Raw genomic sequence first — 25,546 nt, 5'->3', positions numbered from 1 at the left:
GTCGCCGAGGTTCGGCAACCCGCTAGAGGAAGGGGAAGGGGAAGGAAAAAGAAAAAAATAAAAAATTAAAAAAATTAAAAAATTATTAAAAATTATCAACATCAACCAATTGGCATCCAATTAGCAAAATCCAACCAAAAAGCTAGAAAGGACTAAGTTGGGACCAACTGAAAATGTTTAGTATCATATTGACACCAAGTAAAAATGTTTAAAACTAAATTGGTACAAATGTAAAATATTTAGGACTTTTTGACATTTTCCTCTGAATTGAAGTCAAATTTTTCTTTCCAAATCACTTAATTACCAATTTTAAACAAAACAATCATTTAAGTGTCAATTACGTCGTTGCAATATTCTATTATTTTTTTGATCTGACATGGCTCGCCGAGGCTCTGACTCGGTATACATAACATAAATGACGTCTCTAAACACGTTTGCCCTAATATAAACCCTACTCAGGGTTTGGGCCAAGTTTGGACAGTGATGGTCAATCGCCAGGTCTGGATGGCAGTGTTCGGCCGGGGACGGCGGCTAGTGCAGTCGCTGTTGCATTAGCCACAAGGCAACGGGAGCATTCGAAACCGAGATTAGAAGAAGAGGATGGCGAAGAAGAGAAGAGCTAATTAACGTCTTTAGCATCTACTCACTTTTTGCTTGATCACTTTAATGCCAAAAGTGAATAATGAGAATATTCCAATCTTGTACGACAAAGAAAAAAGAGAATTAATGTCTTTAGCAACTGCTCACTGTAGTGTCTATCTTGCAGTAGGTTGAATAATAGAGAAGTAGTTTGAAGAAGGAGAGACCATCAATTCCATGCTGAATATTCTATTTTTAGAAAAAGCCACGTAGGAATAAACATTTTATTAAAACAACTTTGTAATTTATAAAAATCACTTAGACATTAATATTCAATTATAAAATGTCCATTTTGACTTTTGGTCGAAATTTGTCGCCGGAAATACTTAAACGATTTTCTTTTTTCGATTTGACACTAAAGTGATCCAATAAAAAAGCTTTAATGGACAATTCGAACTAATTGAATAAGGTGCCCTTTCAAAAAATAAAGCTTGATTTGCGGTTCTTTGGTGGGAAATCCACCAAAGCTAAAATCCCATTGTTCGAACATAGGCTCGAGAGAGTTTTTAAGGGTGCGCATAACAAAATTTCTGAAACAAAATCAATTTCTATTTCAGAAATTGAGAAATTAAAAACTTTAGCTTATGATTTTTTTCTTCAAATCTATTTCTGGAATGGAAATTTGTTTGAGAAATAGAAAAAATCAAATTGCGTTATCATATGAATTTTTATTCCAAACATGTTATAGGGAATAGAGAAACAGAAAAATAGAAAAGTAGAAATTTTATTATACGCGCCCTAAGTCGTTGGTATCATCCCTAGAAGGGGAAACTCAATCATGAAACTGAATTTCCATATGGAAGGAAGTTTAAAAATAAAAAGGAAAAAGCACTTTTTAAAGAAGTGCTATTCTGTCTTCCGCCGACATTCCTTTCGTCCTTTGGGCTCCTTCGTTCAGCCGAGCGAGTAAGGAGCGTTCGAGGAATTTCTTACTTGTCGGATCTTTCACTAAGTAATAGGCCGAGCAATGCTTGAAGCGTCTCGATCTCTAGTTAATGCATCACGAAGGTGGCAGTGGAAAGAATGACGTTTGGAGATTCCGACATCCTTCTTGTCGTCCGCCTCACATGGGGTTAGGGGATAGACGTGTTCGCTCCGCCGCCTAAGATCCTCGAATCTACCACGATCACCATCTGCGGCCTATTTTCGTTCTCTTTCAAGGCTATTCTCCCATGCTTTCCGGTGGTCAACAATCCACAAAAGTTCTTTTTTCTACATTTCAGTGCTGGTCTCTTTCTAATCCCATAGTCTTGGTGAAAACTCTCCTTCCTCTTCAATCAACTAAATTGAGCGGCCTATGAAAAATATAGCTCTTCTAGTGTCTTTTTCATTTGTTAACTATTTTGAAAATTTGACTAAAACATCCAAAATTTATTGCACGTTTTACCAATTGAGTAATAAAATTTTTAATTATGCCATTTGAGTTCTAAATATTTTTTATTTTAATGTTTTTTGCATTTTTCATATTTTATATTTTCTTTTTTATTACTCTTTTTCTTCTTCTCCTTCTCCTTTTCAATTGGAAAGGGACGTCGGCCACCTGCTGAGGCCCGGCAACCCGACTGGCCACTTGGCGAGCGCCTGCAAGCCCTCATCTCTCCACCAACCACAGGCGCCTCCTTGATTCATTCATCTAGCAACTTTTTTGTGCATGTAGTCCACACGTATATCTATATGGTAAGAGTTGGTTGTTCACCCTCTCATCTCTCCGCTTCACGTACAACCCCCACCTTGCAACGCGAACTCACCATGCAAACTCGAGACAGATCTAAATTGCAATCCCGCATTTCGCATGCAGCATTCAGGAACTGCATCAGTAGAATCAATCATTTTCTTTCGCATGCACAGAAACCTAGAGAACGGCTTATTCGACGCACGGTAGCGCAAGCACAATTAATCTAGATGGTATAAATTGGCGAGAGCTTTTCATTTTGTCATAACTCGGTCTCTCTGTATAAGACCTGATAAATCAAAAACCACCTTGCTTTTCAATGCTCAGGCCTTCTTAACTTTCTAATCGACGCCAACATGAATCTAGTACCAGTACCATATCCATATGAACCTTCTCCTTGAAAGTGCAGGACATGTACTTTCTCCCAAACCGCCGCCATCAGTAGACTTGCTCTGAAATGTAGAAAATGTACTTGATGCAGAGAATTTGACGGCTGTGATCTGCAAATCTGCCTCCATGAGGATTACTTCTGAAGAAGAATCTCATCTATTTCCCCTTTCTGGTTGTACATGTCCACAATCTTTTTCGCGTAGGAGGGCATATGTGCACTGGCTCTACATTCATAAAGCTACTGAATTAGAAAACGAGGTAACCAATAATCAGGTGAGCCTAGCTGCGAATGTGAAAAGCATACCTTTGCTTTCCCCAAGCGCGATTCACATGCAAGTAGTTCCGAATCGTATGGTAATCAAGTGAATATCGAGCGAATTCTAAACCTTTCGGGCCAATCTGGATCAATGCGCCGAAATATAAGATTCATACTAAGATTCAGCTTAATTATTTATCTAGTGAAGAATAGAAGAGTTCTCTATACCAAATTTAGAATGAATGCTAGAAAGTTCCCAACAAACTTTGGGGCAGGTTGAGCAGGTCCTTTCCCTGAGAAAGGTAAAATAAAACTTAGCTGTCTAGGACTGAAAATTCAGAAGATACAGAGAGATCCCTTGACAGAGAAAAAGGACAAAAAGAATTGAAGATTTCATCATTCTTAATATGCAGCTGCTTAAATGATCGACCAGGGAAAGTATTCTGTGAAAAAACTGATGACACTTGACAAACATTGCCATAAAGAAATTAAAAAGTGCACAAAGAAAAGGAAATACCCATGTCACTATTTTGAAATCTCATCATCCTTTAGGGGGACCAGAATGAGAAGAGAAGACAGACCAGTGACAGAGAGAGAGAGAGAGAGCATACATACCCAGCTTTGCTTGGTCATCTGCCTTGACAGTTTCCATGACAAATGGTTGTCGAATTCCCTAAAGTAGTATCTATTGGAGTCAAACTGCCACTCTATTTGTGAAAAATCCAAGAAATACAGAGCAAAGAGCATACACTGCTTGTCGTAGGTGTAATCTCTAAAAGATCTTCTACCAATCCAAGCATTTCCCTTCCACGTTCATTTCTGCAATTTTTCCGGAAAGCACAAGGAATAAATTTTCTTTAGCAATATTTTTCATGCTGCATACATCAACCAAACATTGAGATATGCCACCGTAGAATGATCATAATCCACAGTAACTTCAGTCACCTCACTGTGATATACTGTGGATGCTGTGTCATGCTGATTCCAGAGTATTTGGGCACACCCATGTAACCAACCACAAGGTCCTGGAAGTTAGAAAAGAAAGTCAGAATGCATTACACCATGCCTGTCACACCAAATGCCATATCACTAGCACAAAGGGGCTTCCACGAAGAATCACAAAAAACCTCGCCATGCCACTACAGTTTGACTTCATTGAAGAACAATTGTTAGCCATTGTTTGTTTGACCCTATTAAGTTACTAGCCACTAGATTCCATGATATAGAGACTACAGGTCCCATTAAGAGATGCTGATAGAACTTCATGCCTGATGGTTGTTTGACTGGGCATGAAGGAATATACAATTCACTGAAAAGAAAATGCAGATGATAATATAAGCTCATTTGTATAGTCAAAGCAGGCGGAGGAAAACTCACCGCTAAAGCATTTGTATAGTCAAAGCAGCTGTAAGACATAAGAAACATCTTAAGTTAAAACACAAATCACAATGTAAGAGCATAAGTAACCATGAAATTCAACATTTTTTTTTTTTTTTTTTTGGTAAGGTCAAATTCAACATATTTAAATGACCATGCAACCAAAAACATATTGATAGAGAAAATAAAAGAAAATCCAAAAGAATGCAGTCCTGCTCTTTAAGCCAGTCGGCCCAATTTCGACAGGATAGCAATTTTGATGGCATGTCACAGTGTGACAAGAATATACTTGAAGGTGCAGTATGAGAAAATCAAGCGCCAGAATCATTACCTATAGCAAGAAGGAGCAATAACATCAACCAAGTCGTTTGCTGGTAGGCAAAAATAAGGGACCTGTTCATTAAACACTGATGAGAGGATGAAGCAGCTTGATTTATAAAAGCCAGGATAAGCTGGAAGAATGCAGACCACACTACCTCTTCAATATGACCATCCAGATGCTTCAAATGGACCTACCAGAATATAACCATCATCAGATACCTAAATCCTTTATGAGAAGTAGAACTGATAGTGCATCTGCATCGATCAAACTCACACGGTATGCTGAAGGCCTTTAGGGAACATTTTATTCAGAAAAATGCATTTTCTATCAATGCCACAGAAATTCCATGTATTTGCAATAAACAAACTATGAACCAAAGCAATGTCGTGTGATTGTTAGCACAAGGCTTGAGATCTAAAAGCAACTCTTGCCAATTTCTCTCACTAGTTTGAGTTCTTTTTCAAAAACTGATGATTTAACCTACTGTTTTGGGGCTAGTATTCAAGCTATACAATCGGTCGTTCCTTCAAACAATTAAAGGGATGGAACCAAGAAAAGAGCATGCAAGTACGGATAAAGCCAAGAAATCTCAAGATTTTGTCTATCATGGTACATTTTGATGAGGGGACTGACAAGACCTATATAAATCCTCAATGCTACTAATCGATTGTTGAATTCATTCAGAAACGAAAAGAAAGGCACTAGAAAAGGTGGAACAGTTCCATGTAAACCTTGTAATCTTGCATAAACTCATAATGAAGCACTGTCTCGGGTTCACTGCTTGCAGCCTTCAAAAACTTATCTAGACCTTCTCGAGTTCCATTATCCACTGTCATTCAGATCTGTCAGTGCTAACACAATCAATATGTCCACAAAATGTATAGAAAAATTCCACAAAATGTACAACACACAGATAAATTGCCACAACTTTATATATGTGCAAGCCTCTTAAATTAGGGCATCATGGGAGACCAGGCAAAAGAAGTTTTAAATTCTTTTTATATGAATGAGCTGCTTCATCTATAAATTCCCGTTTCACCCAAATGAGTAACATACAATGGAAGATAGTGCGATGTTGCAAAGAATTTGAAAAAGTTTCCACGTTAGCCCCAGTTCATCTTATTTTAGGGCCTAGGTGATACATCACAGCATTTCAGTTCTGATAAACTTCACAGTAGAGCCTCGACAGAAGCATATAACAAAGAGAATTTTCACTGCTTACCACAGTTGGTGCCAAGTACATACAGTTTGTCCAAGTTTAGGTGGTGCTCCACAGATCTTAAGGCTGCAGTTTAAGAAATCAATCTGCATTACAATAATACAAGTTATAATGTAATAAAGACAGAAAGTAGCAACTATCAAGCAATAATACAATTCAAACCTTGCACTTGACAACCCACACCACAAAAAAGGAGACGCTTCACACCAGCAGCCTGTTTAATGCAGAAAATTGTGATTCTGTCAGTAAAAAGTACTATAGAATCAAACTGTTTCAGATAATCTACTGTTACATCCAGTAATGGAATGTAAATCTCATAGACAGAGCAGTCAATGAATTAGATGTAATATGCACATAAGGATAACCAGTGCCTATACACCAGCCAGCAAATTGCCATAAATCATCTCCAACTGATTAAATTCTAATATTCCTTTCACAACAGCACAAAGAACTAACAGTTACAGCATCCCGGAAAGTACCAAACTATGATTTAGGATTAAAGTATTTGCTCTTCAAGAGGAGATGCTTTCTTTATTTTTTGCTTGCATGGATTATGACAGTATTTCCTCAGAGCATAATCAAAAGCTGGCATGTCAAAAATTATTTCAGTCTCATTCACGTGGCATCATGACCTATTTCCATAACAGAGACTATCTCATTACATTTAGCTGAAATTCTCAAACAATGAGATCCAGAATGGCAGGTTGCTGGCTGCCATAGGAGTTTTATTTTAAAACGTTCAGCTATCTCTTGACTCTTGCAAATAAAAAAAGAAAGATGAGTCATGTCAGCTTGATCTTAAAAATGAGGAAATTGGAAAAAAGGTGACGTTAGATACAAGAAAAGGGCTCTATCCATTCAGAAATGACCCATTACAGTGTCGGTGCCATGGCAATGAAAGCTGTTATGGGCCTTGCAGCCACTTTAAATTTCATTGCCAACGAGATATTGGCCTCTGAGAGTTCCATTACATAACAGCCTATATGCACTGATCTCTAAAACCTTAGTGCAGGCACTTCCCCCAAGATTACTGAAAATGTAGCCATCCTACAGAGAAGGACTTGGTAAATGCATTTTAAATGTCCAACCACTGGACTGACCATTAAATAAATTTCACTTCCTGCTAGAGTTTCCAAAAAGAACAATAAACATCAAAACTTCCCGACTCTAATTTTTAACAACAAAGCTCCAGGTCTAATACATTGAGGCACATCGTTATAATCTTGTTTCTTCAAGCTTGACATTATGGACAGAGCAAAAGGAGGAGGATGTGCTTCTCTGAGAACAGCAGCTATGTAATTAAAAGGGGAAAACAGTATTTTGCACTGAAAGGCAAAAACACTAACCTCGACAAGAGCAAGAGTATTCAGATTAGGAGACAATGTTGGCTTAACACCTTTGGCAGCTAGAACTTCTTCAGGCGTCCTGTACAAAGAAAGTAAGGACAGAAAGAAAAGGGACAATTGACATCTAGAAACATTTGATAAAGGCAATCCAACTAATAAAATATGAATGGGAAAACCAGTCTACAAACAGACCTTGCCAAAACAGGCCTTGGAGAAAGCCTGTCATCTGGATCACTGACATCAGGGAGAACATGAGAATTGTGTTAACCATGTCAAAAACAGGCTTTAGAAGGTCAACAAGCAGACAGATAACCATCAATGATTGGAAAAAATGTTACCTCTGCACACAAATGACAGCCTCCACCATGCCTGATTTAAGCATTTCAATGGCTATTGTTGTCACAACACCAGTCCACTGTGCTCCTATGCCCCAGCAAAATATAGAAAGATTAGTATTTTAATATTCTGTAATGGCTTATACATCCTAGTTAATGCTTTCCAAAAAGATTGCTATAATGCCCAACTCAGCCACGCTTTGCATTGCTACTAACACATTCAGATTTACAAGGCAAAGTATCACAATGTATGGTCTACAAAATGTCATGGCAACCAGGAGTAGGTTTCCTAGAGACTACATCTCAGCGAACATTCTGCTTATGGATATAATCCCTGCAACTTTATTATTGGTCTTCGTGATTGCTTCCCTTTTTTGTCTAATAGAAAATTGTTGTTTGTCCAGGGATTTGGTCATTAATTTTTGGTTTCTGCCATATTCTTTTGTCACTAATGGTGTCTGAGATGGAATAATTCAAGGTAGAGGAGGGCTAAAGTTTGGATGTGAAGCAGATGGTATTTACATGCTTGCATAAGCAAGTGAATGTGGAGGAGAAAATTAGGAGGGAGAATAAATCCTTTGGGCCTGTTACTTTATTCTCTCCGCAAGCAGAGAAAGTATAGGCAACTTGACATTTTTCCCCAGAGAATTTCTGAATTCCCTCTCTATATTATGGCAAGTGAACATTAACAGTGTTTTTGGGAGATCCTTAGAAAAGGGCTCCTTTACTTTCTATCCAAAGTTTTACTTTCCTACCAAAATGAAAAACAGAACCGCAAAGAAAATGAAAATTTTTTGATGACTCTGAAGGTCATTTGCAAAGTTTTAGAGGTTGAAGCACAATTTTGAATGCTAGAGGAAAAATTTTAAGCCTCTGGTTGACTGCTTTTGTTGCTTCAGATAATTGACATTGTGGTGATTCCTCAATTAAACTCCCTGATATTCAGTTTCACACTCTTGAGTTTGGGTAATAAAGAATTATGTGTATGAAAGATAAGTCATGATATTTTATGTCTGGCAGTTACTTCCATGAATTTTCATTAACAACTTCCATGCCATTGAAATATCATTTTTTCTCTTTTGTTGGTATTAATCACTCCTTTCATGTTCTTTCTCCTTCAACCCACAGTAATGATTTGTGTTTGGAGCTAGGACTTAAACTGAGATGTAGTCTCCAGGAAACCTACTCCCGGTTGCCATGACATTTTGTAGACCATACATTGTGATACTTTCCCTTGTAAATCTAAATGCCTTATCAGCATTCTCAATTAGCCTAAACCTTTATCGTTGCCATCGAGACAGATGTTTCCGGAATCGATAGTGCACCTAGTCAGTTCTTGACTGAAAAATTCCATATGGAACTAAAACCACAGACGTCAGTTAAAAAATTCACAAAGAATTACCTTCTACAGGCTGAGTCTTTCGAGCATACAACAGATCCTCGTGGACCCCAAGATATGTCTCGTCCAGGGAATCTGTCTTTCTCCCCCTGCCATGAACACGAGGCTCGAGTTCCTAGATTCGATCAACAATTAATCAAGCTCAGCACTTTAGGAAATCCAAAAGGAGATGGATGTACAGGATCTAGCTAACAGAAAAAGGACCTTATCAATCAAAATTTCACAGAATACAAGCGCCTACTAATCTCGACGCAACAACTCTGTCATTTTTCTATTGGACAAAAGGAAAAAGACACGGAGATGATCTATCGGAAACAGAACAACTTACTTCGATCTTAGACATGCCATCTCCGAGGAAGGCGCAGGCGCTCTTCACATGCGCTATGTAATACGTGTCGCACAACCCGCACCGACTGGTCGGAACCGTAAGAAAGAAAACACCAAAACCGAAAACCGCAAGTTCATCGAAATCGTTCCTCGCTCGAAGAAAAAAACAAGCAAGAGAGCAAGTCGGACTCGGTTCACCTGCAATGGTCCTTGGCGGGATAAGTGCCGCCCGGAGGGATGGGCCTGGACCGCTCCCGCCAGTCGGCTCTCGGCTTCGCCGGCTTCGAGCCGGAGGGCCCCGTCTCTGAAGAGGAAACCGAGAATGACGACGTCTCCCCCAGAAGAAAAGAAGTACGGAAGTCGAAGGAAAGCAATTACCTTTAGAGGAGGAAGACGACGGGGAGGAGGAGAAGCGAACCGAGAGACGGAGAGAGCGCGAAGAGAGGGCGGCGATTGCCGGAGATATCGCCGCCGTCGCCGTCGCCGTCGTCATCTTCGGCGGCGAGGCGTTTGTGCAATAGTCGCTACGGAGAAGCTCGGAGAGAGAGGCAGAGAGAGAGAGAGCGCGCGAGAGCCACAGGCATAATAGATAGATATCTCCTCAGTGTAACGGTACAGTTAACTTTTTCGTTGGTAAAAATAAATTATAATTTTAGTTCAAAAAAATAAAAAATAAATTATAATTTCTTCAAAAAAAAAAAAAAAAACCGGAATGACTTATGTTAACTTTTTTTTTTTTTTTTTTGCAGGTAAAGATAAATTATAATTTAATTTAAAAAAAAAAAAAGAGAGGAATGACTTATGATGTCGAGATTGATACTTTCTGAGATATTTATGTCATGTGTTTTAGTTTAATTTCGCTATTAAAAGAGGACGTGACGAGACAATGATTCGATTCTACTCCCCCTACTCAAATGCGCCACCATGGCGCTGCTACTGACCACCTTCTGGCGACCGTCGCAGGGTGGTCGCCCGAGAATTTTCCTCTCTCGATCGCACACCGTTATCAGATTCGTCTTGGCTCATCTGATCATCACAGACCACTTGCTGATGACCACCATTCGGTGGTCGCAGAGCAAACGGCCCCTGCCGAAAAGTTTCCCTCTCTCGACTGCGGACCGTCGTCGTGGTCAGGCATCAGATATCGTCATGATCTGGGGAACTTACCGTCGGAAATGCGACCCCCACAGGCATTGGTCATTCTGGATCATTGTAGACAAATTTTTTTCTCCCTTTTATACTCTATAATGTCCAAGATACCAAGATTAATCCATCAAATTGATTCGCAAATATAATGCAACAAATTTTCATTGTCCTCTTAAATGAATCCATGAGCTTAAAATAACTTATTACAATTCGCCTCACGGAAAAACCGAGGGGCTATGGAGGTTTAATGTGCGCGACGAAAATGGTAAAAAGGATCATGCGCCGGCTATTGGTATAGAGAGGCTTAAGAAAAGAAGTAGAAGAAAAGAGAGAGATCCGTGGATCTCCCAAACTCCATAAATCATTTCCTGAACATTTGACCCCAAAGCTACAACCCACATATAACAAAGAATGGGCTGCAGACTCTCTACTATTTAAGACAACAGATTGATACATTATTCCCCACTTTTGAATCTATATCCCCACCATTCAATGTTTCCACGCCCAACAATGCTTCTCTCACCAAAATTTTTGATATCCCAACAGAGAGCACAAAAAAAAAAGAATTTCTCTCTTGACCTATGCCCGAAAGAAAAAAAAAATCAAAATGAAAACCGAATTTGGCCTACCTATTTGGAAGGCCTTTTCACTCGCCATAAAGAATGGATTTTGTATTGTCAACTCGGATATACAGATAATGGCCTGCAGTGAATCGCCAAAGAGAGATGCCACTGGGGCTCCGACGGTTTCGTCGTCACATGTATCCTCATATCCAGGTTATATCAAAGGAGCTTGCTGGTTCTTCTTCTTGAGGGCCCTCCAGGGAAAAGCTTCATTATCCATCCCAACACCCTCTCCACCACCTAGAAAGCAAAATAGAGGTTAGTTCAGCAGAGATCTCGCAATCGTCCTAAATCCTGGGGAATAAATACTAAAACTTATCCACCTTCTTCCCTCCCTCTCTACCCTTCCCTTCTCTCTCTCTCTCTCTCTCTCTCTCCTGTTTTTGGTCCAGAAAAAGTACATCCACCTACTTACCCCACAGCACTCCATTTCTCATGTCAATGGTTTAGAACCCTTGAGGGAAAAGTTTCGAGCACAATGGCAAAGGAAAACAGGACGTTTATCTTGAAGGCAGGATCTCATTTGGAATTTCTCTTATTTTAATGCAATTAATTACAGATGACACACAGAGGTGCCCATATCAGCATGGGCACACATGCTGACAAAAATACACACAAAAACATGTATGCCCACCCCACACCCACACCCACATGCACACACATCTCGCGCGCGCGCGCACGCACACGCACACACACACAGAGTACCTCATCACCCTCATCTGCATATGCAATATTCTCTTGCACATTGCGAGAATCAGGTAGTTTGGTTGCTGGCAGGTGGTCATGGACCATGCTCTGAGCAGTCAAAAGTTCTAATCTCTGAGTCTGGATTTCGAGTTTACGAGACAACTCTTCATTCAAGGCCTTCAGTTACACGAGAGAAAAAAACAAAGAATTAGAATTTAATTTTCAATATGTGGGACAAATGAGACAACATATTCCACAAGTAAAAATATTCAACTCATCTAGTTAAAAAAGACGGAAGTGCCGTGTCAAAAAATAAATAAATAAATACACGAATGATTATGAGCACAACTTTGAAACAGAAGGATGCAGCATAATAGGGCATGTAATTACGCATGCACTATCTAAATTCTCAAAATACTAAATACTGAAGTTGCACAACTTCCACTATTAGGTTGAACAAACAAAGACATAAAGTCCATCAATACATATCTACTCGAGGTCAAACCATTAAAAACTCCATTAAATAACAAGTGGAGTCATATTGACAGAACTAGTGCATTCTTTCACATAAGCACTAAGCCTTCCAAGTAGAGGAAGAGAATGAGTGCATGCTGACCCAGGAGAACCTGGAAACTCTGCAGTAAGATTGTTATCAAGACAGACTGAGGTGGGATTATAGATAACACAAGCCAGACAAGCCTACCTTAAGTTTGGTATTTTCAGATGTTTCAGACGCCAACGCCTTCAGTAACTCTTCTTTTTCTAATGCTAACTGCAAAGAGCAATGCCACATGAATAAACCTCAGTTCCAGAAACCAACGACTCACAAGAGCCAAGAGGTGTAAGTCAAAATCATGAACAAAAGACTAAATCAAGGGCAAGAAACCTGGAAGTTGACAATAAGGACTAGAGTAAGTCTGTACCTCTGATATCACTGTATTGATATTTACGATCATTCTCATCTGATCAGCAGGTATATATACAGATGAAGCTTCGATATTTAACTGAACATCTTCAGATGGCAACAGGGAACTAGATGCATCATAGCCAGAGAGAGACCTGTCATGTTCCATATGCTCGACGGGACGCTCGATGGAACTTTCTGATACAACATCTGCATTTACAACAAATTAAATGTGACTAATTCAGTAATAATTTAAGGCAAAGCTCCGCGTAGAGCAATTAGAAATTACTTGGTTCCATGTACATCAACATGAATCTGCTGAAATTGACAACCAGAAGGGAATTCATGATGACACCCAACGTGGGAGGGGCCAGAATGAAAAGTCTAGGTGGACAACTTCAGCTGCCCTCGTATAACTTGTTATTGACTGGAATTGCCAAATGCTATCCTTATTCTTTGAGGAAAAGCATTCGTTTTCTATGTCATTACCGGGGTAAAGAAACTTCATTCGCTCAATTCCAGCAGATAAGGGCTGAAAATATAGTCAAGGGTCATTAAGCCTTTTTCCCAACCAGGTCCAATTAACATTGATGACGCAAAGAGTTGATCATGCTCAACCATCCAACTAGCATTTCAAATCCTTTTGTAAACCCTAATTTTCCATTTGGTTGAACATCCGGAAAGCAACATTGTTGCTTCAACTCGAAGGGCTTTCAAGTGACAATCCAACACAAACTCGCTGTTGACTCTCTCTACCACACATAAAAAAATCAGCTATCTGTCCTCCCCTGGAAATAAATAGTTATATGTGCACATTTAATAGTAGCATCAGAAAAACAGAGGACCACCCTTACCAAGGTCATCAGTTGAGGTGGATATATCTTTTCTACTGGCAATGCTCTTGCTTAAATCACCAGAAGCCCTACCGGCTGAAGCTTTCCGTAACTTTGACTGCAACAGCTTCTTTTCTGTTCCAAACATAATGGATGTTAGCACAGAGATGATGCATGTACAATTAACAAGCAGATCAGTACAACTGTTCCATCAATTAGAACTCTTTTTCATTGCCTACATTATAATAAGCACAGGAAATTAGGAACCGCATTGAAAAAAAAACCACCACCTATAAATCAAGCACACTGAACTTCAGCCTCCCTTCCACAAAAAGTTCACTCTTCTTAGGCTGATGGTCAATTATCCTTGATAGTTTCCAGTGTCTCGCGCACTTCTAAAAAAATTGCCTCAGGAGAGAAGTTATCTCAAGGTTTTCTGGCAATATCCTTTCACTCTTCTATGGGGAATCTTTTATGAGTTTCTCACCTCTGTGCTATATAGGTAGGGGTTCAATATGCTAGCCTTTTAGCCAATTAATGGGTTATAAGTTCACCAGGTAAAAACAGAAACAGAGAAAGAAATGAAAAAGATTAGGCTTCGCATGGACAAGTACTGTCTGCACAGGGAGGGAAAGAAGAAAAGAAGCGCGAAGCAGCAGTAAAGGACAATAACTAATTAACAAAGGGGAATTTCATGTCCAGGAAAAAATTTCATCAAAGATGAAGTTTTGATAGTCGATTAAATAATGGAAACTGCAACCACATGCAGTGGCATTGACAGCAGTCAATGGTTTAATTTCAATCATGCACCCAAGTTATATGGACTTTTGCCTTTCTTCTCAGAACTCTGTTAATTTATTTTAGTCCTTCAAACAAGCACATCTCTTCATAAATACTGTTAAAGTATCCCACATCACTGCTTGATGGGGTTTCAATGCACCTAATAATAGCGTAGCTTCTTCCACCTATAGGTTTAAGCTTTTAGGTTAAACTTGCAAATATAGTATCGAAGCCAGGTTTAGATTAATTTCACATTTGAGGATCCCCTTCACCTCTTCCATGTGCTGTTCTTATTCCGGTTTTTACATGAGAAGACGTGTGCATATCACTTGTCTATGGGAATTCAATACACTTCATATTCATGTAGTTTCACTGCACTTATTGGTTTGACCATTTAGATACTTCTTACCAACTGCAAATTTAGACAAGCATCCACATCACCCCCATGCCACAATATAACTTCTGATTCCTATAAGCATCCACATTGATTAGTCTTCCTAATGATGCATCATTCCTCATTATACTTAACTTCTGGTTTACTTAAAAGTAGGCTACTATTAATGTCCAACAGATTTCCAAAAGTTTTGTCAAGGTGCTGTAAAGTCGATTTCCCAAGCAAGTGGAAGAATCATCTTTCATTATATATCTATCTATCTATCTTCCCACCTTGCACCGTGTTAGGTTCTAAAGGAAGTTTATTCTATCTGACGATTTTGAAGCTGTAGATTGTCGTTGACCGGGTTGACTTGATCAAACGAAGTGTCTACACCTTGGATCCCCAGATAATTTTTTAATCAATTGACTTCTTGATACAGGATATTAAGATGCTAATATAAAAGAAAAACTAATATTCATACATAAACATATCGAATAGGTTGATAAATGGTCGACGCATACCTTCTTGAAGAGCACTGACAGTGGACTGGAGGTCCTGACGATCTTTTTCTAGGCTAGATACTTTCTTTCTGCATTGCATTTATAACAGCTACTGTCAAAATAATCAATCACTGTCAAGATAATGCACGCAGATATCTACTCCAAAGAATAGCATTATTTTCCCTCAAATAAACCCAAGAAAGAGAATTTTCGAATGCCTCTTGTTTCTCACAGGAGAACTACAAATTTAAATGCATAGAGCACTCATCAAGTTGGTCCAACCACGGGGCTTCTTGCTGATATTTGATTTCGCATCTGTCTCGTAAACAAAAAAATTTAATGATGCTACAAGATTGCTTAGAATTAAGATTGCAGTAGCAACTCTACATCATAAAGCTTCCCCCATTCTTTTCTAATCTTAAATGGATGTACATGAGACAGCTTATAACATGCACTGGAAATGTTAATTTGATAGCTCATAAACATTTTCAGTGATAGATAAGAGTTACACACATAAGATTTAATTGTAAAATCTTCAACCTTGTCCAGCAACAATTGCAGACATCCTTAAAGTAGACTTCTTAGAATAAGGGAGATTTTTAAAAAGTTCTAGGAGGACAAGCCAGCAATTCAAGCATGCAATCGCTGTTGTAAAAAGTGCATGAAAGTGATGCATACTTGTATGTAGAAATTTCTGCTTGTAACTTTTCCAATTGCCTTTCCAGCTTTAACTCACTGGACCTCAACCTGAGAGCCTACAATCAGTTCAGAAATAAATTCATTGAAGGGTAACCAAACATCCATGGAAATGCATGTACATTCAACAAGAAACTGCTGTTCACATAGTAAGAAAATGCAAATCAATCTAATTATTGACTCTATCATTTCATTCATTGACAAAAATACCAACACAACACATTGCAATTTCATTGGGTCGGGGGGGAGGAATGGCCAATTAGATCAAAACTTCCTGCGTACACCCGAATTACGTGACAAATTAATTATGTAGCATAATCACTATATGGTCCTGACAGCAAGTACACCCAAAACAAAATAGTTTCAATTATTTTTTTTTTTTACCAAAAAAATGAAGGCAACTTTGCAAAACCCAAACAATGAATGAAGACAAATCATAGAAGGTTCAGAGGGAAAAAATAGGTCTAATAGTAAAAAGCAAACCGTCCTATATGGTCCTGACAGCAAGTACACCCAAAACAAAATAGTTTCAATTTTTATTTTTTTTTTTTACCAAAAAAATGAAGGCAACTTTGCAAAACCCAAACAATGAATGAAGACAAATCATAGAAGGTTCAGAGGGAAAAAATAGGTCTAATAGTAAAAAGAAACCGTCCTATATGGTCCTGACAGCAAGTACACCCAAAACAAAATAGTTTCAATTTTTTTTTTTTTTACCAAAAAATGAAGGCAACTTTTTTAGAAGGTTCAGAAAAAAATAGGTCTAATAGTAAAAAGCAAACCGTGAAGGCACCCAAAACTTTATTTTTTTTTACCAAAAAATGAAGGCAAAAAACCCAAACAATGAATGAAGACAAATCATAGAAGGTTCAGAGGAAAAAATAGGTCTAATAGTAAAAAGCAAACCGTCCTTCTCACCTGCTTTACTTTACACTTTTTTCACAGCTAAGTACTTTAAGTTAAATATAAATCCTCCATATATCTCATGGCTTTTCTTATCAAAAAAGAAAATATAATTAACTTCATGGTAGACACTTCTGATACCAAATAATGATTGGGAGGAAATTTGCTTCCCCTGCAAGCTCCTTACCTTCTCTTCTAAGCCAATAACTTCAGAAGCCAATACTTTGGCCCGTTCATCAGCTGCACTACATTCTAATTGTGCATTGGTATATTCAATTCTGATAGCCTCAAGCTCCACCTAGCAAAGGCACGAAGAGAAGTTGCTCATGGATCAGCCATACCACTGTAAATATTAGCAGAGAATTGTGCAACCAAACTGCCTGGTCTACTGATAGCTGGGTGACCATCTAAAGACAGTAAGCAGATGAACACAGCAATGGAAAAAGAAATTGAGTTCAGACTCAGAGAATTTCCAAGAGTCTACGAGTTATATGCCACTAACATTACTCTTTGCCGGTCCTTCCAAAAGTAACCAAACATGCTGATACAAGAATATATGCATTCCAGGGAAAGGAGTCTTAAATTTATTATTATCAATTTTAACTAGTTCAAAATCTTACACCTTTGGTTAGTGGAACAGTTGTGGATGCTTTCTTTGGTAAATGAGTGAGCTCTTCTTTGAGCTCCTTTTCTAATATCATGAGTATCACCTCTTTGGTGTCCTAAAGTGAATTTTCCCTTGTCATAAAAAAAAAAAACTAATCGCAAACAATATGACAGTCCAAACCACAGTACACTCTTGATATGACTATCATCAGTAATCCATTCAGCAATGCAACTGAGGACAACCATAGATAGTTATTTCACTGAGGAACAGTGGAATAAAAGGTCATTAGCTGCACCATTTATAAAGTGAAAGGTAAGCTAGGTATATTCATAATTGCATCTTGCAACATACTTGACCCAATTAGCCGTATCACATAGGATTTTTGTCAACCCTCTTGATTACCATCGGCAAAACCTACAGTCAAAGAAAATCCTGTTGGAGGCATTTATCTCTTCCTAAAGTCCATATTTAACCCAATAAGCTATCAAAGGTCCAGTTATAGCTCACTCTGGCTCGAGATACTTTTACCAAGAAAACTGCAGCATGTCAGCAACACTCGGTTGTGCATGTTTAAGGTTGACTTGCAGGATTGCTGGCATTTTAATTGCATGCTTATGCACGTCCCCAAGAATTTTCTGAGGAAAATAGATTATACATGTCTGACATGTTATGCGACAGGAGTTGATGCATTCAGATAGAGACATAGCCTCCTTTGCATGATTAGGTTACAGAGAAGTTATTGATTAGAATGACGCCATTATCTATTTCTTTTATGCTCTTCTCAGTATTTCCATTAGCTCACTGTGTGCACTTATACTAAGTCAATGAGATTCATTGTCACCTAGTAAGGTAACACATTAAACCAAATCACCTTCAATAGCATTCCTTTCTACATTATGCATCACATGTACATGCAATTAATACATGATAAAAGTAAAACAACCAGCAAACTTTTGAATCATGGCATTGTGTAAGTGTAGAAGTATATAACTTTACAGAAACTTAAATTACGCAAAAGAAATTACTAATGACAGATTTTTCGTAACAGCAAACAAAGGACAAATATTCAGGTCCCTACCAATCGTGCATTAATCTCCTCCTCTAACTTTTCCATATCAGCCTTTAGTTGGTTGACAACACTTCTCTGGCATACAAGAAACAACACAAAATAACAAATAAATGTAAACTTGCCATGATTTAAAACATCAAGCATCATGTTCTAAGAGAAATAAGAATTAAAACAGTTCCTTGGAATATGACGCCTTGTAGAGTAGCTAGTAGAGAACCAGACAATTAGCACTCAATTAAGTAGTCATCACAAATTTACAACCAAGCATTTAATAAGAACTCTCAACTTAATATCCCAAAAAATCAGTACTTGTTTAACTCCACTTTCCCACACCAATTAGGACATGTGCTAAACAACTATAACAAAGCAAAGGACTTGCAAATTAAATTCATCATTTTACATTAGCCAGAAAGGGCAAGGGCCTTTGTCACCAAGCTAATCTTCATTTTCACATCAGTTAATTGTTTCACATATCTATCATTCGCATAACATACCAAGATGTCCATTAATATAAAGATGTATCTTCATCATTTTATCCTACACCTCTTTGTCACGAGCATCATTAAGATCCTCGACTTTAGCAAATCCACAAGATAGATCTTTAAGTTGTAACTAATTTTAAGTACACCCAAACGAGATCTTTAACCTACCAATATCCAACCCCCCGTTCTTCTCCTTTACTTTCCTTTTTTCTCTTTCTTTTGCACTTAAAGAGGACCAAAAGAAAATAAGCTGAGAACTGAGACCCCTTAATACATCTTTAACACTTTTCTTCCCATTGCAATAAAATCCTAACATTTCACGGGCTAACTATCAACATTAGAAAGAAAAAGATTGCAGATAATAGTAAACAACCAAGAAATGACCAAACAAGAAGACACATAAGCATCAAAGTAGTAAAGATGGATATATTTATCACTGCTATTAAGGGAACCTGTTGGTTATAACTGTCTGTCAAAGAAGAATTGTCAGTTGCTAAGGACTCTGCCAAAGCCCTTGAAGCCTCAAGAGCTCGTTGCAAGGAAAATTTTTCTTGCGTCAAATCTTCAATGTGCTGCATTGAATTGGTAAAAGGTATCACGTTAATTTAATTCAAACAATCATTTATTCTAACAACAGAAAATTTTGACTTTTCCAATCACTAGTTTCATTCCAAGATTTTCCATGTTCAATCAAAAGCATGATGTCCGAAAATTCTATCCTTCCCTCACTCTATTCAAAAAGCAGATATCCTCAACTATATAAATAAGAAATTTTGACATGTTCTTTCAGTTCTTATTTCTGAATTTTTTATAGGCAAAAAAACATGGAAACATAACCTAGTCAAGAGTAATAAGCAATGCCACCTTAAAAGTCTAGGCATGCAACTCCAGAGGATAACTATTAACATATTGTCAAGTTCTTACAAGCAAACTCAAAGTCAAGGTTCATGCCATTTTCTGTTTTATCACTAAAGTTTGTCAACATGGAGTGACCCAGTTTGTGATACCAAAAACAGGTTAAAAAAAGCAGAAAGAAAAATGATATGCATTATGTGGGTAAATTGGAAGACAGAGGTACAGGAAGATAAATAGACATTGATAAACAACAAAGTACCAGAAAATTAGATAATAAATAAATCAAGCAACAAGCCACCTGACACAAAGTCAAGTAACCTGAAGCAGCAGTCACTACAGAGATTCATACTATACTCACAACCTAAAACCATCCATCATCTTGCAAAAATTGCAACTAGGCTCAAGATGATTCATATCAATAAAACCTTACAAAGATGCAAGACAAAAGTACATGCAAAAGAAATGTGGGCAACACTGTGAAGTGCCTCACCCAGATCTCTCCTACAGATCAATACAAAAAGCAAATTATAAGGTGAGTGTTTGGCTGATGATTGAGTAAGTTCAATTTAAGACTAAGTTGAGTTTGAAACTCAGGGCTCTTTTAGGACATAATATGCCAATGCAAAGATTTTAGTCTTGACACAAATAACTGCCTCATGCTAGAGCTGGACCAGTATCTAATGACATTTTAGTCCCTTCTCACCCTCAATCTAGTAGTATCCAGATTCATACTGTCTTCACAACCTAAAAACATCCATCATCTTGCAAAAATTGCAACTACTACAAGGCTCAAGATGATTCATATTAATAAAACCTAACAAAGATGCAAGACAAGAGTACATACAAAAGAAATGTGGGCAACACTGTGAAGTGCCTCACCCGGATCTCTCCTACAGATCAATACAAAAAGCAAATTATAAGGTGAGCGTTTGGCTGATGATCGAGTAAGTTCAATTTAAGACTAAGTTGAGTTTGAAACTCAGGGCTCTTTTAGGACATAATATGCCAATGCAAAGATTTTAGTCTTGACACAAATAACTGCCTCTTGCTAGAGCTGGACCAGTATTTAATGACATTTTAGTCCCTTTTCATCCTCAATCTAGTAGTATCCTAGTAGTTCCCCCCCCCCCCTCCTTCTCTTCTCTCTCCCCGGGATAATAAATAAAAAAGAGGGGGAGGCACCATCTTACCATGCTTCATCACATTAAGCTCCTACCCTTAAATTTGTTAGTCTTGTGAATTATAATCCCATAAAGAAGTGATCATAACTTGAGTTAGATTGGATCTAAGTATTTGGTAAGCATTCCAATAATTATTTCTGGATTACACAAACAAATGTGAAAAAGTAAATACATAGCATAATAAGATGGGGAATGGTATTTGAAGATCAAATGGCTGATGATCAAGGGATTTCAGTCAAAAACTATCTAGGGTTTTAAAAATGAAGTCATACATCATCTATAAACACACATATTACACTTCCACCAATAGATTCTCATTATTCTTTATTAGAGATGCAAAGAAGACTAGCACTGGTATGAAAAATTCAGAGATAGTGTGCTGAAAAATACACACCGCAATAGAATTACATATGATATACGGTCAGCAACAAGCAAATAGTGCAACCACATAGGAGAAATGATAAAGGTGAAATGTACATCTTAACATATTGACACACCTTGGAGAGGATTTATCTATCAAACAACTTTCTTAATTCGTGGCACATAAAATATTAAGGATGGACAAGAAATGGGAAACCAAAACATACTTTGCCAATTTCTATTAGTTATTGGGACAATGATAAGTCAACATCTTCTTTGAGACAACTGCTCAAACGCCTTTTTCTAAAATTAAGAACACAACGAAAGAAAAACAAACTTTCTTTATGTAACAAAAAAGAAGAAACCAAACGTAAACCATTTGCATCATTATCTGCATCTTAATAGCACCATTACAGTACATTAAACTTAACGAGAAGTTAGACATTGATTCGTATCAATTAGGGATGTCTGATAGCCAAAATGCTGTCAAACAAGTGATTAAATGTAGCTAGAATCAGTTTGGAGGTTCATGTTAAAGCACCTCAAATGTAAACTGAATCATGGAATTCAAAAAATTTGAGCAATCTAGACAAGTTACCTGTTCCAATGCAGCAAAATCATCATTCTGTTTAGAGGTGTAAAACTCAGGCTTGCTCTCAATGCTTTGCTCACCAGCACGGCTTTCTGAATTGAATGCAAGAGGTGAAGGACTAATGGAATGCATGGGTACATCAGGTCCAGGTGATGCTCTCGGTATGGAGAAAGCCCCTACATCCCCATTATTTATATGACGGAAAGGGTTTGAATTTCCAGCATCAATGCTGCTAAAATTTAAGCTATTTCTCATTACAGGCTCCTCTGGTTCAACGCTTTTGGAAGGAAGTGATGGTGAAGATCTAGTTACATTAAGAGAATCAAGAAATGACAGGCGTGGTTTTCGAGGAATACTGTTTGAGGAACTATTTAAATCCGAACGGAAATCAGATGAAGAATCGCCAGATAACTGAGAAGTTGCACTCTGTGTACTAGGCAACTCATTGAAGACACTACCAAGCTTCCTTTCTTGAATATCGGATACCTTAGAACCATTGAAGCGTGTCATATCAAACATTCTCTTACCACTCCCAGCAGAAGACCATATTGCATTGGTAGCTGGTTGCACAAAGTCTGGCAGATGACAGCACAAAATGGTGTCAAATATTTTTCTTGTGAGGATGCATGACTGTTTAAAGTGCCTATCATTATCATTCACAATTAAAACAACAGAAAGAGAATATCACCTTCATTATATATTGAACTAGTGTGTTCACCAGGCAATATGTTGGCATTACCAGGTTTATTTGGTGAAACAAAGCTGCCTGAATTCTGAGGAGAGATATTTGCTACAAAAGAAGAACTGGGATTTGCAAATAAAAAGTCATTTGAACTTCCACTATTGTCTTTCATTAGGGATTCTTCCTTTCCATGGAAACTAGACCAGCTAGAAATGCGACCAATCTCCTGACTGGCTTGTGTGGATAAGGCATCAGACTTGTCAGATGTAAACCCAGAAGTTGTGGAATATATTTGATAACCACTTTTCGTGTGATTATTCTCTTGGCTGTAGCTATGGCCAATTGGTCCATTAGATGCCAAGCCTCCATAGCCCTCATGTTCTTGGCGTTCTCCAATTGCTTGTGCTGGATGCTTAGAGAATGCATCATTTACACCCACTGAAAACTCTGGTAAGGAATGAACGTCACCAACAGAATTTTCCCTGCTTCTCTGTGAAAACTGATATGGTTTTACATCATCATTATTCTCTGCAGCAGAAGGTTGATTATCGACTCCACCGGGCATATTAGACGATCTAACGGCATCAGAATCTGCAAGTCGCACAACGTCAGCATCTGGTGATTTTTTCTCATTAGGGCCACCATCAGAAGCATTAATTTGGTTACTAGCGGCCTTTTTCGCTCGATCTGCAGCCTTTTTCTTGCGGAATTCTTCTAGCTGAGAAAGTTTGAGATCGCATTAGAAAACATTGACACAAAACTTCATGCTTGAAATCAAAACACAGTAAGCGCAACAAGACCAAAACATGTCGGTTAGTAAAGAGAGATGTTATTCCAGAAAGTCTGCAACATCTACAAGAAAACTTTAGAGAGAAAACTTCTTTCTGGCGTCTTGTTTATCATTCTGAAAGAAGAAAAGAATGACCCTCGGCAAGAGCACCCTCGGGAAACCTCTTTATCCTTCCCTAGGCTGCTGAAAGGTCAGAAAACATCCAAAAAATGCCTCTTGTGGGGGAACACATGAATTCCAGTCAAGTCAAACAAGTGAAGACGTTTACTATACAGACAGTCCAAGAATGCAAAATCAGCTATCATTAAGTTGGCCACCACAACATATGAAGGAAGAGGGAAAAAAGCGATGCATGAAGAACCAAAATTTCTCCTATTTTGCAGCAAAAAGACTCCAAAAAAAATTCTCTAGGTCAACCGACTCTGCAGAAACAACACCCTCTCTCCCTCTAGAGTCTAATCAGCTAAATTGACAAGACACGGATCAATGATTAAACAGCCACGCTTCGCGAAATAAGATCAAGAACCACCACACGCGCGAGCAATTCAAGCTATACAAATGTTCTCAAAAGGCACAGCGATCCGAAATTCGAACAAAAAGGATCGGAAATTCAGAGAAATCCGCGCCCGCAAAAGTCATTTTACCCGGCGCTTGCCAGCTTCCAGATGCTCCTGCTTCCGCGAACTCGGCAGCACCTGAGCGGAGGCCATCCGAAACCCACGAATCCGGAAACCCTAACGAATCACATTCAACATCAACGCCCAAATCCCCATTCCCCACCTCCAACCCGCCCCCGCCGCAGCCCCACCCAGCCAAAACCCGAACCAAAGCTTCCCAAAGAACCGCTCCTCAACGGCGAATCACCGATGGCCGAAACTCCGGCAACCGCGCCCACCGACGAATCGCGAAAATCGAGATCGACAGACCACCGGAACCGGACATGCACCGCCCCAAAAAAAAAAAAAAAAAAAACGAAACTTTCCGGCGGCCGGAGCGGGAGGGGAGCTGAAATGGCGGAATCGGTGAGATTATCGGAGGACGAACGGCTCGAAATCGGATTTGATTGAGAATTTGGGAAGAAATGGAGGGGTCCGATCTGGTGGGGAGCGAATCGGAGGAATTGGGAAATTCGAGAGTTGCAATTTTCAGATCTCCCTCTCTTCTGCTCCTTCTCTATTTTCGGATTTTTTTCCTTTTTTTGGTGGGGCATTAATTGTAATAATACGATGCGGATACGGTACGCGGGTACGGTAACGCGACAACATCAGGCCGGTTTTTAAGTTTGGTAACTATACCGACCGCTGGACATTTTGCTTTTCTGAGTATGAAATAATAATTTTCTCTTGGTCAAAAGGTCAGGAGCCATTTTAAACAAATTAAAAATTTATGGATCACGTTTTATGTTGAACTAAAGTCCATGGACTATTTATATAATTATCTTTTTTACTTACTTTCCTTATTTTTCTCAGATTTATAAATTAGATTTAAATTCTTACGTAAGCATTAAAGTTGATCCAAATATGTCAGGATTATGCCAAAATTGGTGAAATCCCACCCCCATCATGTGACGTGACGTGAATTTCTAAAATTGATATGTGCTTTTCATTTAAATAATTTGCTTTAATCTTTTCTGTGAGAACGTCACAAAAGTCAAAATTCAAAAGGCAAGATAAACTTTTTTGACCCAATCGAGGTGTGAAATGATTAATGTTCTGCACAAAAAAAAAAAAATTGGTAGGAGTACGTAATGTATTGCAATTAGAACTTAGAAATGATTATCCGGATCTTATAGGACTTTAAGTTTTCATGATGGAATAAGGCAAATATAGTGATAGAAGGCAAAACTTCGAATGTTAAATATAAAATCCAAAGTGAGATGACAAGAGATGAGTAAGTTTCACTGTTGAGAGGAAAATGACTGGACCACTAGCTAAGGCCCTCCAAAAACTACGTAGCCACAAAGGAGGTAGGAGTACAAAGATGGTTAGAAGGTTTGCTTAAAAGCAGTCAGTCACTTTAAAAGAGTTCGTAAAAACTCATCAATTTCGAGCACTTTATATCGAAGATAAATGGGGTTAAGTGATTGGCCCAAACTGTGAAATGTAAAAATGCATCGGTAGGGGAATGTTTTGCCTTAAAGGGAAGCATCCGCAAGAGCAAGGTTGGAAGAAATGGAAGCAAGAGCGTCGGCTTCAATA

The 25,546-nt window shown here is 38.4% G+C and overlaps 2 protein-coding genes across 2 annotated transcripts; both read right to left on the bottom strand.

Annotated features, from left to right (window-relative positions):
• Positions 1 to 2,538: 2,538 nt before the first annotated feature.
• Positions 2,539 to 9,856, bottom strand: LOC104456068 (7-hydroxymethyl chlorophyll a reductase, chloroplastic). The gene is made up of 19 exons (XM_039298966.1): positions 9,661 to 9,856; positions 9,481 to 9,586; positions 9,284 to 9,368; positions 8,959 to 9,070; positions 7,560 to 7,644; positions 7,414 to 7,455; positions 7,222 to 7,300; positions 6,038 to 6,089; positions 5,879 to 5,941; positions 5,388 to 5,485; positions 4,811 to 4,846; positions 4,666 to 4,727; positions 4,335 to 4,362; positions 3,903 to 3,982; positions 3,707 to 3,776; positions 3,573 to 3,630; positions 3,186 to 3,250; positions 3,006 to 3,100; positions 2,539 to 2,925 (listed from the first exon to the last, which is right to left on the bottom strand). Exons 1-19 carry the CDS (start codon positions 9,773 to 9,775, stop codon positions 2,835 to 2,837), a joined length of 1,422 nt encoding a protein of 473 aa, XP_039154900.1. The 5' UTR covers positions 9,776 to 9,856; the 3' UTR covers positions 2,539 to 2,834.
• Positions 9,857 to 10,745: 889 nt separating this feature from the next.
• LOC104456067 (protein BLISTER) lies at positions 10,746 to 24,522 on the bottom strand. Its single transcript, XM_010070787.3, has 13 exons — positions 23,993 to 24,522; positions 22,565 to 23,276; positions 21,883 to 22,451; positions 19,341 to 19,460; positions 18,416 to 18,481; positions 16,918 to 17,028; positions 15,810 to 15,886; positions 15,153 to 15,220; positions 13,497 to 13,610; positions 12,662 to 12,852; positions 12,442 to 12,510; positions 11,757 to 11,915; positions 10,746 to 11,291 (listed from the first exon to the last, which is right to left on the bottom strand). The coding sequence occupies exons 1-13, from the start codon at positions 24,056 to 24,058 to the stop codon at positions 11,211 to 11,213; spliced, it is 2,403 nt and encodes an 800-aa protein (XP_010069089.2). The 5' UTR covers positions 24,059 to 24,522; the 3' UTR covers positions 10,746 to 11,210.
• Between the last annotated feature and the right edge of the window lie 1,024 nt (positions 24,523 to 25,546).

This window comes from Eucalyptus grandis, chromosome 8, assembly GCF_016545825.1.
Source record: "Eucalyptus grandis isolate ANBG69807.140 chromosome 8, ASM1654582v1, whole genome shotgun sequence".
Taxonomy (NCBI): domain Eukaryota; kingdom Viridiplantae; phylum Streptophyta; class Magnoliopsida; order Myrtales; family Myrtaceae; genus Eucalyptus; species Eucalyptus grandis.
Note: the sequence above shows the minus strand (reverse complement) of the source record. Positions and strands in the feature narration are given on the sequence as shown.